Source organism: Neophocaena asiaeorientalis, unplaced genomic scaffold (assembly GCF_003031525.2).
Source record: "Neophocaena asiaeorientalis asiaeorientalis breed wild unplaced genomic scaffold, Neophocaena_asiaeorientalis_V1.1 scaffold409, whole genome shotgun sequence".
In the NCBI taxonomy this organism is placed as follows: Eukaryota; Metazoa; Chordata; class Mammalia; order Artiodactyla; family Phocoenidae; genus Neophocaena; species Neophocaena asiaeorientalis.
Window position 1 is genome coordinate 2,512,772 of NW_020175208.1, and position 18,894 is coordinate 2,531,665.

General features: G+C 39.5%; 1 protein-coding gene and 1 non-coding gene across 2 annotated transcripts; both read right to left on the minus strand.

The window, feature by feature from the left end:
- Positions 1 to 632: 632 nt before the first annotated feature.
- On the minus strand, positions 633 to 18,413 carry RBBP4 (RB binding protein 4, chromatin remodeling factor). The gene is made up of 12 exons (XM_024765300.1): positions 18,281 to 18,413; positions 17,573 to 17,720; positions 14,428 to 14,573; positions 7,678 to 7,851; positions 7,218 to 7,333; positions 6,944 to 7,104; positions 6,720 to 6,846; positions 6,160 to 6,237; positions 5,396 to 5,472; positions 4,931 to 4,988; positions 4,733 to 4,843; positions 633 to 1,632 (listed from the first exon to the last, which is right to left on the minus strand). The coding sequence occupies exons 1-12, from the start codon at positions 18,294 to 18,296 to the stop codon at positions 1,567 to 1,569; spliced, it is 1,278 nt and encodes a 425-aa protein (XP_024621068.1). The 5' UTR covers positions 18,297 to 18,413; the 3' UTR covers positions 633 to 1,566.
- On the minus strand, positions 12,911 to 12,982 carry TRNAE-CUC (transfer RNA glutamic acid (anticodon CUC)). The gene has a single exon. It is a non-coding gene; the product is annotated as a tRNA-Glu (tRNA).
- Positions 18,414 to 18,894: the final 481 nt, after the last annotated feature.

The following is an 18,894-nucleotide window of genomic DNA, read 5'->3' on the forward strand; positions in this document are numbered from 1 at the left end:
CAACGGGAGAGGCCACAACAGTGAGAGGCCCGCGTACCGCAAAAAAAAAAACAAACAAACTACTGACTTAGAAAAAAGAACCAATCCAGATTTCCCCAAAGGTGATTTTGATTTTTCACCTCATGAAAATGATTCTGGGTCAGAGTGATCTACTCCGTTAAATTGGGTGATTGAAGAACCTGGCATTTTACCTGGTTATGGCACTTGGCTTTCAAGAGCCTATTTTTCTAACCTCTAAGTACCGGCCCCAGTGAAAAAAATACTGGGGAGATTCAACCTCTCTATGAGAAAAGGTCAAACACCTTTTCCAAATTTAAATTTTGCCTTAAATTCTCTCTGCCACACTGCCTCTGACATTCTTGAAAGTTCATGTAGTTCTCCAGAGATAGACTTCAAAAAGATGTTATTTTATCAAAGACTAATCTGTGCACCTCTAATTCAGCATTTTATGTCTTTCACTTCCCCTGGGAAGGAGTAAAGCTCTTTGCTATACCTCTGGGTCTATTATATTTAATTCTGCTCTTGGTAGTCAAAGACCATAGAAAATAACTGTCACCTGAACAACTCTTCTAGATGCCAGAGACTGGTGTTTGATGGATATTATATATTAAATAAAACCCATCAGCGTGGGATTATGTAGAAAAGCAATTTATTCCATTATAAGCACTTACACAGTTAGTCATGGAGAGTAACAGGCCTGCTGGTGAAACAGGTCACCCAAAATAGAGATGGTATCAAACTAGTGGTCAAGGACTAACTCCTTAAAAAAAAAAAAAAAAAGCAACTCTTATCCAGGATTAATTTAATTTTAAAAACAAATACAAGCTATTGATTTGCTCTTCTCAATTTAACTGAACAGTCTACCTGTGGTATAACTGTCAGGTAAAAACATACATCTTTACAACTTGGTGGTCCCAAGTTTTTTTTTTTGTTTTTTTTTTTAAACCATTTCACAGAAAGGAAAGAAATAATATGAAAACAGCTCAAGAAATACACTAACAAGCAAAAATATATGGGGAAAGAGGAACACATTGTTTTGACTTAACTGAAGAAACTGAGAGGAGACTGGTCTATGTAAGAAAATGTGTATCCTGGCAAGTTCGGTGTGAAGATTTTAGAGCAGGAATTTGTATGACTTGAATCTCCCCTATTTCCTGAATAAAAATGACATCTTGTAGTATTTATACTTCATGGCTCAGACACCTACCTCACTTGGCTCTATTTCTTACTCACTCTAGCATTTACTTAAATGAGTCAGAAAAACTTGGGGATACAGCATAAGAAGAAAAATAACCACTCACAATATTCCCCTTTTTGTGGCTACTTTAGACCTCTGTTACTAGAAAATTCCTGAAGAAAATTTAAATATAAGTCTGTGGCTTTCCTGAATCAAGAAGCCCCCAGTTAATATTTAGAAAACACCTTCTGTTTGGACTAATAACATTGTTGATAGAACTTATTATAGAGGGATAACCAAAGTCTGTGTCTCAAAACCAGTGTTAAATCAATCTCAGGGTTGAGAGGAAGAAAAGGGGAGTCTAAAATCACAAGAAGTGCAGACATTCTCTAGGATCCTTGTCCTTCTGGATCCACGCTTCCTTCAGGGTCTTCGTCATTATAAATGTTCTCTGCCTGCCAAAAACAAGAAAAAGAGAAAAGGATATTGAGTAAACATGAAAGTTACTTCTTGAAGTTAAAGTTTCAAACAGACGAGGCCAGGGAGACAGACTGTGGGGCATATAGTCTGTTTTAACTATTCAACTCTGCAGTTGTTGGATGAAAGTAGCCACAGACAACCTGCAAATGGGTAAGTATAGTTGCATGCCAAATAAAACAGGCAGCTGGCCACAGGCCAACCCCCCGGATTAGGACAGTCCCTAAAAACTGAAGGTTACCATTTGTCTTGATAATCAACCTTGAGTCTTTTAATCAGACAATTATTCGTAACAGTCAAAAAGTAAAAACAACACAAATGTCCATCAACTGATAAATGGACAAATAAAATGATATATCCATACAATGGAGTATTATTTGGCAATAAAAAAAGTCAGTCACATATTGTATGATTTCATTTATATTAAATGTGCAGAATAGGCAAATCCATAGAGAAAGTAGATTAATGGTCGCCTAGTACTGGGTGGACTGGAGGCAAATGTGAGGGATGGCTACTGGGTGTGGGGTTTCTTTCTGGGGTAACTGACTGTAGTGATGGTTGCACAATTCTGTGACTGTACTGCAAAACCCATGTTCTAAATCTCAATTTATAAATATTTTAAAAAGAGAAACTGTTCTCGCATAAAATAAACTCTACTTGTACGACTTGATGAAACACCCATATCCAAGAGCATCTTAAACACATATACCACTTTCACTTGGGCAAAACTTACTGTTCTTAGTATCTACTATGCACTTAGTATCACTAGGGTAGGTACAGAGGATGGGATAGTCTTAGCTTTCAATCCGACTACAGGGACAAACAATGTATACAATTATGTGAGTAGTCTGACAACAAAAGTGTGGTATCTTCTCCCCTGACACCAATGGGGTGTCCAACAACTCAGTTCAATCCTGATGTTGACCACCTGGAGGTAGCACTGTGACCAAGGGCTCAACCCCACAAGACTACCCTCACTTCAGCAGAGGCCAGTGTCAAGCCCTGAGTGCCCGGGCTACACAAGTACTCCTGCCCAACTTGGCTATAAATTTTCTCACAGCCACCCCCGCCCCCCAGGTTTGATGATTTGCTGGAATGATTCACAGAACTCAGGAAAGCGCTCTACTGGTTTATTATAAAGAGTATAACTCAGGAACGGCCAAATGGAAGAGATGCACAGGGCAAGGTGGGGATGGAGCACAGAGCTTCCACACCCTTTCTGGTGGCATTGATATATTCACCAACCCAGAAGCTCATGAAATCAAAAGCTTTTTATGGAGCTTTCCCAAGAGTTTTTATAGGGGCCCCCTTAAGTCACCTCCTTAGCCTAAACTCAGGTGAGGCCAAAAGCAGCTACTTATAAATAGCAATAGAGACTCCTACCACTCAGGAAATCCCAAGGGTTTTGGGAACTCTGTGCCAGGAACCTGGACAAAGACCAAATGCTTACTACTTATTATATCACAATAATTCTTAAAAACAAAACAAAACAAACACCCCAAAATACAAACAAAAACATGTTTTAAACCACTAAAATACCTTTCATTGACAGGCTATCTAAGGCAGCCCATTTCACTTTCTTGTTAGAACTCTAATTTTTTATATTAATTTTGTGTGGGTGTGTTACAAGGAAAAGGATAAAGTGGATTTTCTGTTAATACATGAAACAAATCCTTATTATAAAAAAATTATAATACAGAAAGGTATAAAGAAGGAAACAAGAATTCTCTAAACATACCAACCACATTTTGGCAAATAGCCTTCTATTAAATAGTTACATATAATTAAACATAAGACTAGATACCCAAATTTTAATAAGAGGGATTCTATCATGCTGTTCTATAATTTGCTTTTTTCCTACTTATTAGCATATCATGAATAGCTTATAAAACTAAGTATACTTCATTCTGATACATAATATTCCAAAGTACTGATGCAGTATATAATGTGTTAATCTCATAGGCCACAAATACTCCCATTTTATTTCTTTATTTTTGATTAATAGGGTTATTCCGTAAGAAAGTTCTGAATATCAAAAACTTTTTTCCTCATGTTGAGCCAAAAACTCACCTCTGGAGCTTCTTCCTGGCTCTAGATCTACTCTGAGACACCAAAAGTTTCTTTTGAATTATTTTCATTTATTAGGCTACTGTCACTTAAAAGTCATGCAGTTGTTTTGTAAATTGTGGTAAAAGACACATAACAAAATTGACCATCATAACCATTTTTAACTGTACAGTTCAGTGGCATTAAGTCCATTCACACTGTGTGCAGCTATCACCACCATCCATCTCCAGAAGGCAACTGTTTCTTGTATTGCTATATATCAGACATTACAGCTGCTTTTATTAAATTTCAAGTGCTCTGAAAATTCAAAGGGTGATCACCTTCAATTGGGGTATAAAGGCAGGGAATGTTTTTGACATCTAGGTAAGTTTCATGAAGAAATGGTACTCTCTGATGCTGTGACATTGCAGTAGGAACTGTGCTAGGTATGTTCGTAAGTAATTTCAAGGGAATGATCATTCCTAAAGATTCGACTGCTAGCAAAGAGGGAAAAACAGGAGGCAAGCCAACAATTAGGAGGTTACTGCAACAGCCCAGCAAGTAGTAATGAGAACCTGACCAAAAAACTAGGTGTGGAATACAAACAGGAAAGTTGGTTATATCTGTTTGTAAGATGAGTAAAGACAGGAGAAGCATTGCAGAGATCAACAATATAAAATCTGATAAGTGAACCGCACCTAGAGGTGAACAGACAATAGAGGAAGACCTGAGTTTTCAAATCTAGTGAGCTGGGGAGACATTGAAGCCATATAGAAAACAAAAAGTCAGGAGGTAAGGGGAGTAAGGAAAGGAAGGGGAAAAGAAAAGATTAGTTTTGTTTAGTTGAGTTCGAGATACCAGTGAGACAACTTGATAAAGTTAAAGGGTAGGCAGCTGAAAATGATAATGTGCAGGCAAGTCACACTCGGGAGTAAACTGAACTGAGCTGCCAGTTGTACTGATGGAGTATATAAATATCAAGTGATACTAGGTCTCATTTATCTAAACTCGCCCAAATAAAGAAACACTTACCATTTGCCAAACTTGCATGATATTGTCTTCTGATACAGAACAAATCACCCAAGGTTCATTGGGATTCCAGGAGAAATCAGATATCTTGGCAGTGTGACCACCATGAATAAACTGAAAGAGGAAGGAAAACAGATGAAAAGCAGACAGAGGACAATAAACCACAAACTATTTCAGTTCTGCTCAACATCTGTAACATACCAACAATTCTGGTGGCCCATCTTCTGCATCTTCTGGGGATTGTTCCTCTCCAATTTTACTAGCACAAAAAGATTTTTAGAAGTTAAAACAGGGACTTCCCTGGTGGCGCAGTGGTTAAGAATCCGCCTGCCAATGCAGGGGACACAGGTTCAATCCCTGGTCCATGAAGATCCCACATGCCGCGGAGCAACTAAGCCCACGAGCCACAACTACTGAGCCCACGTGCTGCAACTACTGAAGCCCTCACGCCTGGAGCCCGTGTTCCACAACAATGAGAAGCCCGCGCACCACAACGAAGGGTAGCCCTCACTCGCCGCAACTAAAGAAAGCCCGTGCGCAGCAACGAAGACCCAACGCAGCCAAAAATAAATAAATTTTTAAAAAAGTTAAAACAGATTTACCTTGAGTAATTCTGGAAAGTGTAAGAAAATAACTCCACAAAGAGTAATAATTAACAAGACTTACCTTAAATCCCAGACATTCAGTCTGCGATCAGTACCACTGGAAGCCAAAATAGTCTCATTGTGAGGCGACCACTGAACCTATACATAAGAAAAAAGCCATCAATTAGAAAATTGAGGGGAAAAAATCTAACATTATATTTAACAATTTAACCCATTACTAGACCCAGAATATCAGCTCTTGTTCTATTTCATATTTTTGAAGATCTCATTTATTCTTATTGTCTAATTCCAGCTTCTAGCCAAATGTCATCCAGTGCTGACCTAAGAACTAAAGTACAGATCACACACAAAGTAATTATTTACCCAAGTACTTATAATGAATTCAGTATTACACATAGGACTGCAAAGACTATAATGTACTCCTCACAGTGCCCTTGCATTAAGCTTCCAACATAATGTTAACAATTATTTCTTGAACTGAGTCAGAGGGCTTTGCATATGGAGCTGAATTAAATGGATGTGGCAGAAAACACGGAGTCAGTACTTTATGAATGAACTGTGAAATTAACAGATACAGCAAGTTATAAAGGATAAAGGAGTGGAAATAAGGGAAGAGACAAGCGTCAGGAACAAGGCAGATAAAATAATCAGGCACTAAGTTTAATATAGAAACAATGGAGGGAAAACAATCCCAATTCATATAGAGATCAGCATAGGCATAAAGATGATTTTTATTACTTATAGCAATGGGATAAGGCACAAGTGTGCCCACTCCCACATTCAGGTTTCCCTTGGCACGGGGGGAGGAGCATTAGTTTCTCTCACCTGGAATATTTCATCCTTATGTGATTCAAAGGAATGCAACTTAAGTTTCAGATTTCTCAGATCCCACAAGGCAACAGTCTACATACAAAAATGAAAGCCAGTACAATCAATAAAATTTTTTTATCGAGAAAAAGAAAATCCATAACTAAAAGATCTCTGTGCATTCAAAAGAAGCCAGAGAGGGACTTCCCTGGTGGTCCAGTGGTAAAGAATCCACCTTCCAATGCAGGGGACACGGGTTCAATTCCCCGGTCGGGGAACTAAGATCCCACACGCCGCAGGGCAAGTAGGCCCGCGCAGCACAACTACTGAGCTCATACACCTCAACTAGAGAGCCATGCACCACAACTAGAGAAGAGAAAACCCACGCGCCACAACGAAAGATTCTGCATGCCACAACTAAGACCCGACACAGCCAAATAAATAAATATTAACAACAAAAGAAGCCTTTTGTTGTTAAGGCTTTTGTTGTTAAGAAATCCACCTTTTGTTGTTAAGAAATCCAGCCTTTTGTTGTTAAGAAATCCACCCTGTTTTCTTGTAGAATAAATCACACTGACCTTGTCAGCTGATCCTGTGGCAAGAATGAACTCACTATAAGGATTGAAAGAAAGGCAGTTCACTTCAGCAGTGTGAGCATCAACTGAGTGGCTCGGTTTGGAAGTATTGTTTGAACGAGTATCCCAGCTTTAGTAAAAGAGAAAAAAACAGGAAAAAAGCTTGAAATGGGTAACTAAATATAAAACTTAGATAATATATTGAGAAAAAAATGGATTCTACTCACATCATAAGTTTCTGATCATCAGCAACTGACCCAAACAGAGACTCATGGAGCAGATGCCAGGAGACGTCTTCTACTACTGCTGTATGCCCTGTAAAGATGGTCTTCGCATCCACAACTTTTCCTTCCTTTGGAACAGCACTGATGTCCCATAGGCAGATAGTCTTAAATGAAAAATTAACTATTACACAAAAGGGTCTCACTTCCTGACACACCCCAGAGGAAAAAAACTGATATAACTAGCCCAGATTTGCTTCAAAATGTAAAGGATACGCACATGGTCATCTGAAGCACTAAGTAAGTGCCCACTGAGATTTGGGTTCCAAGAAAGCCCATAGCCTTCCTTCTGGTGTCCACGGAGACGCAAGTCTGGGTTGCACTCTCCAGAAGGGTCTACAAAGTAACAGACACATCAAGACTATCCAGTCCACTTCCTCTTTGGATCTACTAAGCATAATGGAATTTTTATCAAGAGGTCTAAAGCTCTTACTTTTTATGAGACATATAGACCCATTATGACCAAACAGATAATGCTTAAGAGCTGCACATTCTATCCTATGTAAAAAAGCATTTTTTCCCCCGCGTAGGGAAGAAGGATGAAGGAAGAGTACCCACACATATCAATATAAATATAAGATATTAAGTTATACAAAGAATAACAAGCAATTAAAATTGAGAGAAGCAATGTATCCCCACAGTGACTCATCATTTGTATTTGAATCGAAGAGGGCAAGTACCTGGTTTAGAAGGATGTTTCGTATAGTCAAAAACAAGAACATCACTGGATGGAGTCTTTGTGGCAATGATGCAAGGGTTCTGGGGCATATAGCGTGCCCTGTTTACTTCTCCTTCATGGTTGATCTTGATTTCTATTTCAATTTTTCCACTAACCGAGCCAAAACCTCCAAATTCTGTAAATACAATAAATTAATTGCAAATGAGGACAAAGCAAGAGCTACTCTATGTCATTCAAAGTATGACACAGGCAAGGCTTTTAATCAACGAACTGGTGTAATACTAGAAGCGATCTAAAAATTTGTTAGCAGTATAAAGTGTGTTCACATTACTTATTTCATTTGATTCTTAGCATAACCCTACAGCGTAGGGAAGAGTTATTATCTCCAAAAATTTTACACGAGGGCTTCCCTGGTGGCGCAGTGGTTAAGAATCCGCCTGCCAATGCAGGGGACACGGGTTCGAGCCCTGGGCCAGGAAGATCCCACATGCCGCGGAGCAACTAAGCCTGTGCGCCACAACTACTGAGCCTGCGCTCTAGAGCCCGCGAGCCTAGAGCCCGTGCTCCGCAACAAGAGAAGCCACAGCAGTGAAAAGCCTGCGCACTGCAACGAAGAGTAGTCCCCGCTCGCCACAACTAGAGAAAGCCCGCGCGCAGCAACAAAGACCCAGCACAGCCAAAAATAAAAAATAAGTAAATAAAAATTTTACACAAGAAAAGAGAAGCTCAGAGGACCTACATTAATTTGTTTATGGTGACTTGACTATGGCAGAACCTAAATTGAATCCCTATTTTTCTGATCCCTAGCCTGGTACTCCTTCAGCTATACCTACAATGATTTAGGTAATAATATACCTAATAAGTATTACATTACTATCTAAAAGTAAGGAACACTATTGACTCCACTTCAAAAATTCTCACTAAGTGGCTTTCAAGCCTCACTTAAACTATCAAAAAAAAAACGTGCTCAATAAATAAAATCGAAGTTACTGTTTTAATGAATATTAAGTACACAGTGTGCTAGGGACTAAAGAGTCCCTTTTACTATTTATTTGAAACTCTAGTCTGGGATGACCTTTCTGAAATACCATCACATCTTTCCTCACACCAGTGAAGAAAAACAGAGCCACAACAGCTGGTTCCACTTTCCTGACCTCCCACTTACACTTGCCAACCAGAGTCCTTGGTTGAAATAAACCAGGTAGGCAAGGACTAGACAAAACCATTTTTTATTCATATTTGACTACTGTATGCACTTACAGAATTCTCCCAAGTACCATTATAAAATGTATAACAATATAATTTGTGACTATTTAAATCTTGGCAAAGCAATATTTAAACAAAGGTAGTTAATAAGTAGCCAAAGAATTACAGAAGGCAGCATGATAAGGTACCTGAGTAAGAGTGAGGCCATGGCATAACTGACTCTGCCACTTACTATCTTGGTGGTTTTGGTGAAGGCCTTCAATTTCTGTGAACCTCAAACACCTTACCCATAAAACAAAGTTATGAGAGTAACTTGTAGATGAAAATGACACTCTGAAGGACAAAAATCTTTTCAAAAAGCAGAGACATAGTTGGGTAATATAATTAGCAGATAACTTTCAACCTCAAAATAACTTTATAAGTTGAAAAGCAGTGGTTTAAACAAGCTAAAAACCTAGAAACAGTTCAAAATAGACTCTAAAAGAGAAAAAACCCCAAACACATTAAACAATTTCCCCCCCAGAATTCTAGACCACAAGCATCTACATTGTAAAAAAAGAAGGCATGATTAGAATATGTGATCTCAAAGAACTTTTAGTCCAAACACAGGGAGATAAGATAAGCACACAATTATAGATGACTATGACAGAAAAGAATAATTGCCAGAAAAGAGATACCAACAAGGAAAGAGCAATAGCTGGCATGGAGCCCACAGAGCAAGGGGGTAATTGTTATATAATGTGGGTTATTTCAGTATCAGCTATATACTACTAATCAGAGCCACCCCCCCCCAACTGTAGTTGAAGTACAGTAATAAGAAATCAGCTTAGAGGATTCACAATTGAGATTTATGAAGATGAGGATTTATCTATTTAACAAATAGATTCCCCAAGTTGAAGGTGATACGCAAAAGGCCAAATCTGATGTAGGAAAGAAAGACTGAGGTAGCAATGTACAATAAATTGAATGACTATCAAGGTCTAACTATGTTGCTATTTTGTTTGCTTCTCTCCATATAAAATACCATTTAAAAAGACTGAGACTGGGGCTTCCCTGGTGGCGCAGTGGTTGAGAATCTGCCTGCTAATGCAGGGGACACAGGTTCAAGCCCTGGTCTGGGAGGATCCCACATGCCGCGGGACAACTAGGCCCATGAGCCACAACTACTGAGCCTGTGCGTCTAGAGCCTGTGCTCCGCAACAAGAGAGGCCACGATAGTGAGAGGCCCGTGCACCGCGATGAAGAGTGGCCCCCGCTTGCCACAACTATAGAAAGCCCTGGCACAGAAACGAAGACCAAACACAGCAAAAATAAATTAATTAATTAAAAAGAAAAGTACCAATGTCACCGTGGATGTGAGGATTAAATTAGTCAATGCTTTTGAAAAAAAAAAAAAGACTGAGACATAACAATATAGTAAAAGTGTCTAGCCTGATGAATTTTTACATATGCATATCCAGGGAACTACCACACAGATAAAAATACGGAACATCTCCAGCCCTCTCTCATCCTCCCACAAGGTACCACTGTGTCCCTCCTAACCAATGCTGCCTGACAAACTAGATAACCGGCATTCTAATTTCTACCACTGTACCGTTTTTTTGAGTCCATAAACATTTTGAAACTAAGAAGAATAAGTTGTAACATCTTGAGTCAAATATTCCATTATTTCATCATGATTTAGTAATAGTTTATTATATATTGAGGCAAAAGACTAAAGATTACTTAAAAACAAAAACAAACGCCCCCCCCAACCCATTCCCCAAATAAGTTGCTAAAAATAAATCTGTTTATATTTGAAGATCCTGGTAAGAGTCTGAAGTAAACTTTTAAACCAAATCTATTTTCAGGCTTAAAATGTGACCATAGCCTGGCTGAATCTAATATAAACACACACATTCTTTTTAATGTCAAAACAAGCCTAAGCCAGTTTTTAGTTCTTTCTCTTTGAAAGTTTAATGATCTTTTGAAGCTGTCTGCCACCAAGTACCTCAAACCAAATGGGGTCAAGTAGATGGTAATCAATTACAATAGTTCAATCTGAGAGTCCAGGACATTTCATCTGAGAGCAAGGAGGGACTAGGAAGCTATCTATATAACAACAACCCAAGAAGCTTTAAGAGACATTAGTATATATCTACTTCCAGCACTGTTGAGATCACACGGAGAGCACCTGCCCCGCTTCAAGCACCAAGCTTGTTCAGTCATCCGAGGGTGATTTGAAGGACGAAGGAGAGGTAAAAGTAAGAGAAAAGGAAGGAATGGGAGCTGATATGCTATGTAACCTTAGGGCAAGTTACAAAACAACTGTAAGTATCAGTTTCCTTGTGAGGATTAAATAGGGTGAAATACAGTCATACAAATGTATCATACATATTACTGGTATTTTTCATAGTTCCTCTATTATTAAGTATTAGTAAGGGGGATAAAGGTATCATCAGAACATAAAAGTAAATTGGTTTGATGCCAATTACCAGAAAGACTGGAGTGTATGTTAAAAGATGCCATTTCAAAAGCCAGGGAAGACTTATATGAGGAATCTAAAAAAGAATACAAATGAATCTATATACAAAACAGAAACAGACTCACAGACATAGAAAACAAACTGATGGTTACCAAAGGGGAGGGGTTGGGGGGATAAACTAGGAGTATGGGATTAATAGATACAAACTACTATACATAAAATAGATAAGCAACAAGGATTTACTGTATACTCAATATCTTGTAGTAACCTATAACGGAATATAAAAAAAACCAAAAAAACCCCCCAGAGCTAATGAATCACTATGCCGAACACCTGAAACACAATACTGTAAATCAACTCTACTTAAAACAACAAAAACAGTGAAGAAAATGGATTAGTCAGCAAATGGCATTAAAAAAAAATTGCTAACCACTTAGAAAAAAGCTCAGATTCCTATTTCATCCCTAAAACCAAAACAAATACAAGAAAGATTAAAGTTTTAATAGTCAAAACACAAAAGTACCAGAAAACAACAGCTAACTATTTTAAAATCTTGGAATGAAGGCCCTTCAGTGAATGACAAAATCGGAAGGACACCAGAGGAAAGCTGGATAATTTAAAATTCACAGCTTCTAAACAAAATAGGACTCAAAATTATAAAATAAAGAGGGAAAAAATTACCTATAACCTATTAGTTAGGGATAACTTACCTTATATAGAGAGATAACTCAAAAGAAAAAATGAGCAAAAAACATAAATAGGCAGCTCAAGAGAGACAGACAGACAAATATTTTAAAATAGGTCCAACATTACGAATAACTTAAAAAGCCAAGTAGGGAATTCCCCGGCAGTCCAGTGGTTAGGACTCCGTGCTTTCATTGCTGAGGGCACGGGTTTGATCCCTGGTCAGGGAACTAAGATCCTGCAAGCAGCGTGGTGCAGCCATTAAAGGGGAAAAAAAAAAAAAAAAAAAAGCAAAGTAAAATAAAGAGTGTAGTATTACATTCAGTGTTGGCAAAGGCATGCAGAAACAGACATCAATACATCTGCTATTGGTGAAATTGTGAATCTTTCTTTGGAGGGCAACTTAGCAGTACCAATTATAATTGAAAATGTTCTTACTACTTGATTAACATTCCACTTAATCATTCTACAGCAAAACTATGCAAGATACATGTACAAGAACTGTTTTTGAAGCCAAAAGATTGGAAACCACTTAAATGTTAATTGAGGGATGGTTAATTATAGTATACAGCCATCAAAAAGGAGGCACATCTCCATATGCTCACACAGAAAGATGTCCAAGATACACCAGGCCAGGAAACTATATTTTATGCTGTATTCCCAGTACCAAGAAAAATTGCCTGGCATACAGTAAGTACTTAATATATTTGTTGAATGAGTGATCCAATAAATGGGATAGATAAACCATTCAGAAAACTATCAATTTAACAGCAATCCATAAGGGATAGATTTACAGGGGGAGGGGGGTTCACAGTATTTTATATTTGCTTCAATTTTTTTTTTTTTTTTGGCTGCACTGCACAGGCTTGCCGAATCTTAGTTCCCTGACCAGGGATCCAACCAGGGCCCCCACAGTGAGAGCATGGAGTCCTAACCACTGGACCACCAGGGAATTCCCTGCTTTATTAAAGATGATTTATTATATTACCAATCAGAATATTTGCTTTATGTCTAAATAACCAAAAGTCCTATTTAAAGACAATTTATTTAATAAAAAGGAAACAGGCTCAGAGAGGCTAAATGATTTATCCTCAAACCACACAGCTAGTGAGCAGCTCAACAGGGTCTCAAGCCCATCTTCTGATTCTTTTTTTTTTGATGTGGACCACTTTTAAAGTCTTTATTGAATTTGTTACAATATTGTTTCTGTTTTACGTTTTGGTTTTTTGGCCGCAAGTCATGTGGGATCTTAGCTCCCCGACCAGGGATCAAACTTGCACCCCGTGCATTGGAAGGCGAAGCCTTAACCACTGGATTGCCAGGGAAGTCCCAGTCTTGATTCTTAAGTTCAGTGTTTTATCCCCTCAATCACTGACGCCCACCTAGAGAATAACTCTGTAGTAACCATATCCTATAGTTCACACACTTGGGTCAGCGACACAAAATCATTTGCTGACCTTTATCCTAAAGACTTATTTTGCATTCTATATTACCCTAAGCTAAATATGGAATGATCAAAAGAGTAACTGTACATTACAATCCTGGCAAGTAACTGGAACCCAAAATATCTTAGATAAAGAATGGATTCTGCTAATCAGGAGAAATCTAAGATAAAAAACATTAAACACTCATTTTTGGCACAAATCTCAATACTGAGAGCCTATCTTCTACCTCCCAGTAATAATTTGAGTTCAAGGACAACAATAAAGGAAACCCACTCATTTGTATCTCTTCTGAAAGGGAAAAAGTATCTCATGAACAGGTAAGCCCTTAGGATATCTCCTAAAAATAGGATATAATTAAACACTCAATTTTTATGTACTATATAGCAAATGCCATGGTTAAGTCATTTATACCACTTAAACCCAGAAAGTGTAATTTAAGCCAGTGTTTTTCAACCTTTTTTTTCATTATTGCCCCTGTAAGGAACCTTGTAGGACATTTTTTCTGATACCTTGATGAAATTCCTGTGTATTTGTTTATGCCTGCTATGTATTTCTGTGCTTTAAACAGTTCAAAGAATAAGATTGTTTTCACACACACACCCCTCTGAGAACCAATTTTCACTCCCGCAGGGGCAGTATCTCCCATGTTGAGAATGCAAGCATGCGTAGCAGTAATATATGGTGATTTTTGCTTCTTTCAATTCTAGAAATTTCCCCACCACCAAATTTAGTTGAAGAAAGTTTACAGAAAAGGTACAGAACCAAGTATGTGTTAAATATGTCTTCTGACATCTAATATCTATACTGCAAAATCAGGCTTTCCAAAGCTTAGTTATCTTGTTCCTAACTTGAAAGACTACTTTATCAAACTGTACACACTCTTTATGATAATTTAGAGATATGAAAAATATAACCCATACACCATTCCTTCCTTCACCTTTAAGATTCCTACCTCCTTTTTCACTGTCGTAGTGTGAAGCATCAAACTGAGCATCATCGTTAGGGAGCTGCACACTGGCTATCACAAGGTGGTTTTGTTCATCTGACGTGTGTGTCCCCAGGACAAGTCGATGAATACTGAAATCTTTCCCTTCTGGTCTGTAATAGGAATATATGGTCAGTATTCAAATCAGTACACTAAGAGAGACTACAAAGTCAGTGACATACATGTATGCACAAGGCACTATTACAACCAGGTTTTCAGAGGAAGAAGTCATTAAGAGCCATAGTTCCTACTTTTCACATATCTTCCATAGAGCTGAGTATAAGGACCACAGAACACTTAATTTCATAATTATTTCTTAACTTAGCCAAATATTTACAATTACTTTGAGGAAAAAGTCTGATGGAATAAAATACGAATTAGCTACTCACCCTTTACAAGGAGTTGGAGGGAAAGAAACCAATTGGTGGGTATACTACCACTTTAGGTTACTTCATTAGGTTAACATCATTAAAAGGGAAAGGAAGTAACATCAGGTAAACTAACTTCAAATACTACTGAAGCACAAAGATGATTAAGATGTGATTCATATCCTCAAAAAACCAGGGACAATTAAACAGTCATATACACAAACATTTTAAACACAAGTCAACATGTAATTCATGAAAAGTACCCAAGAACATGGAAATTTAGATACGAAAGATTAGTTCTGGAATAAAGGACACGTTCTTAGAAGAAGTGTTACCTGAGCAGGTCTCAAAATGAGAGATAATCTAGAAGAGGGGGACAAGGGCTTTGGAAGACAGTATTCTAAGGCAAGTAAGCAAATGGAAGATTACAAAGTGCCAGACATCACGTTAAGCATTTCACATACCTCATATCACTTAAACACCATAACAACACTCTGAAGTACTATTCTAATTTAAAGATGGTTTGGGAAAATTAAGCAACTTGCCTAAGATCACAACTACCAACTAACAGAACTAGAACTGAAGTCCAAATCTGACTTTGAATGTGGGAAAACAAAGTGAGAGAGAAGGCTAGAAAGCAGATAAAAATCAGACTCTAGGGTACTGAATGCCAGCTTAAGGCATTCTGGACTCTTTACTGTAAGGAACAAAGAACCATGGAAAATTTATAAGGGACACAGCATCATCTGAGTTACCTCAGAAAGATTAATTTAACAGTGCAAAGCAGAGGTTCTTCAAGCGTGGTATCAGGAATAGCATCAACATCATCTGGGAACTTCAGCATGCAAATTCTGATATCCACTATAGACCTACTCAATCTGAAACTTGGAGGGGAGGGTTTGTGGTGCTCAACAATCTGTTCTGCAGGGAATTCCTTGGTTGTCCAGTGGTTAGGACTCAGCGCTTTCACTGCCATGGCCCAGGTTCAATCCCTGGTCAGGGAACTAAGATCCCGCAAGCTGCAAGGCGTGGTCAATTGAAAAAAAAAAAAAAAATCTGTTTTACAATCCCTCCAGCTGATTATGATGCCTGTTAAAGTTCTAGAACCCATGGTCTAGATGGGAAAGATGCTACAAAAGAATTGATCAGGGCTTATAAATGGACTGTCAAGTGGATAAAGGGGGAAAAACCTAAAAAATGTCAAACCAAAGTCAACTATGAAAAGGAGAAATGGGAACAATAGAAAAAGTTGGGTTGGGACCTCCATGGAAAAAATATACTCAGTTTGAAATATGTCATGTTGGGGAAGCCAATAAAATACTCCAGATAAGACAGCTGAAAATTCAGGTAGCGCTCAGAAGTTGGGTCTGGAGATAAATCAACAGAAATTCCTCTGCACAGAGTTAATAGGTGTCTACATCTTACATGGGAAAAAACAGAGGAAAGATAAGAGGGCTGTCAACATAGAGTTGGGGATACCTGCATTTAGAAAGTTAAAGACTCAGAGCAAGTGAGGGAGGGAAGAAGAATATTACAAAACTGTGATTGTATGGTTTTTTGTTTTTGTGTTTAGAAACAAAATATGAATAAAAAAGAACACACACACACAGTAAACAGGAGACATTAGAGATAGTTGCTTAAAGGACCCCTCATTCTAAAAAAATAAATAAGTAAATGACATTGTTATTCGAGCAGAATACGAAAAAAAAAAGGGGGAAGGATATTTGGACCAATGTCTAATACTGCAGAAAGATTTATTTACCTTGATTCATAAAGTAGAAAGCTACTAAGGCTACAGCACAGATTTCAGCCTTGGGTTATTTAGTCTTAATTCACTGCTTTCCAAACATAGCTAATCACATTATGTGGAAAGCTTTTCTAGAATGACTTAATAGGTATGGGGTGGCCAATATTTGGGATCCTCTGGTCCAATATCATTTAGCACATGTCTACAGTAAATCGGGAATCACCATTCAACTATTCTCAAGTATCCTGGCGCAAGTTCCTAAGCGGTTTGAACTGAGAACTCCTGACAGAAATGACTCCACTTATCCTGAACTCAAGTAATTCTGATGATCAGCTGACTATGGGAACTCCTGGTCATGATAAACCAGCTTCCAGCTCTAAATTTCTAAGTACTTATTAACATACTTAGGACAGATGTCGCCATTTTTTTAAAAAATGCCAATGTGAAGGCAGCAGGCTCATTCTTAAGTTATTAATAACATTTATATAAAACTTGTTGAGCTGAAACGTAGCCAAATAACCACAATTCGCAAATATCTTGACTTCTAAAGACCTGAGTTTTGAAGGAATTTACTTACTTAGTACACTTATAGAACTTCTAAATGTTGTTCTGAATGGCAGGTACCATGTCACATTCATCTTTGCATTAACCAGCTACTACCAATGACTGTGAGATTCAAATTTCTTTTGTTGAAAGAACTGGACTCATAATACTTTTTGAAAGCTGACAAATTTCACATTACTGTTTGGTCAACGATAGTTATAATACAGCTATTCAATTCAGAATCAGACAAAGAAGACAACATGTTTTCTCTTATCAGGTAAACTGCAAAGTTGTTTTACATTTTGCCTTTTTTGGCCTAGGAAAAAAAATGTCACCACTAGGTTCTGATCACGTGCCCGCTACGGGTGACTGGAGAAAAGAAAAACAGGGAAAATCAATGCAAGAAATCTACACCGAGAACACAACAAAATAACGTTCAAAAGATTCCTATCACCTGGTTACATCAGGAAGCCACTGTGCAGTTAGGCTGGGCCACTCCAGAGCATGGGTCATCACCAAATCGTAAAGAAAAGGAGTGTTCTTTTTCCATATTTTGTATTCTTCATTGATCACACGTTCTTCTACTGCGTCATCAAAGGCTGCTAAAACATTAAAAACAAATTTAAGTTAGCGACCACAAATGGAAACCGAGTAGACACTTTCAAAGCTACCGGCACGGCTCCAGAATCCCGATTCTGAAATGGAGGTTTGTCTCAATCTCCCCGAGGCGCAGGCACCAACACCGCTCTCCAGCTTCACGGGGCCTAACTGCTGGGGTCATCCCGGCCAGACGCCGTTAGCCGTTCGGGCGACAGCGTCGGCAGGAGAACAGAACCCGCGAGGAGGGCCGAACACCGACCCCTGCGGGTAGCGAGCGCTGCAAAGAGGACCCGGAGAGAGACAGGCAGACCGACAGGGAGCGCGGGGAGGGACCAAACACCCGCCGGGGCCCCCACCGCCACCCTCCCGCCGCTGCGCCGGGCCTCCGCTCCCGAGAAGCTGGCGCGCCGTTAGCCCGCCCCGCGGGGCGATTTCTCCTCACGCCTGCGATGGCGGGTACGGCACTCAGCAGAGTCCGGCCTGTCCTCACTGTTAGGCCGTGTAGAGGCCGCTACGCAAGCCCGGCACCCCCGCTCTCCTGTGGCCGCCCCGGGACCCTCACCTTCCTTGTCAGCCATGGCGGGCAGGCAAGCCGAGGGGATCGGGTTGAGCTTTGCGAGAGGGGCGGGGAGGCTGCGGGCGCTCGCTCCGCGCGCGGCCTCTATTGTTTCCTGCTGCCCCTGAGTGAGGGCCGACTCGCGCACCTTCGCGCCAACACCGGCCAATCGGAGCGCGCCGAGCGGCGAGGTGGGCGGGGAAGCCGCGTTCGTAGCCTATCCAGACGCGCGGAGTCGCTTGCCGCGGGGTCGAAGCGCGCGCTCCTCCCTTGCCCCGACAAGGCCCGGAGCCGACTTCCTTCGATTGCGCGCGCGCGGGGTTGGTGAGAGAGCGCCTCTCGAGGTCACGTGAGAGGTTTAGTCCGCAAGCTCTTGGGTGCAGCCATTTTCTTGAAGCTAGCGATCCCTTCAAAGTAGGACTTTAGATGAGGAGTCTAAAGTGTTTTCGGGTCTAGTTGTCAACTCTGGGGGTGAGGCTGCAAGAAAAGGCTTCTATCAGACCTCGAGATGTCTAATTTAAGTGTCCCTTGCTTCTAGGTCCTCCAATTTATTTGTTCCCTTAGTTCTTAGAACTATTGATGAAGCAAGCCCAGAAAATGAGGCCTTGGACTTTTAAAGA

Coding starts and splice junctions, on each gene's coding strand:
- RBBP4 (XM_024765300.1), bottom strand. Junction 7,334..7,677: donor GAAACATCCTTCTAAACCAG/GTACTTGCCCTC, acceptor GTTACTTTGTAG/ACCCTTCTGGAGAGTGCAAC. Junction 5,473..6,159: donor ATAAGGATGAAATATTCCAG/GTGAGAGAAACT, acceptor TCTTATGTATAG/GTTCAGTGGTCGCCTCACAA.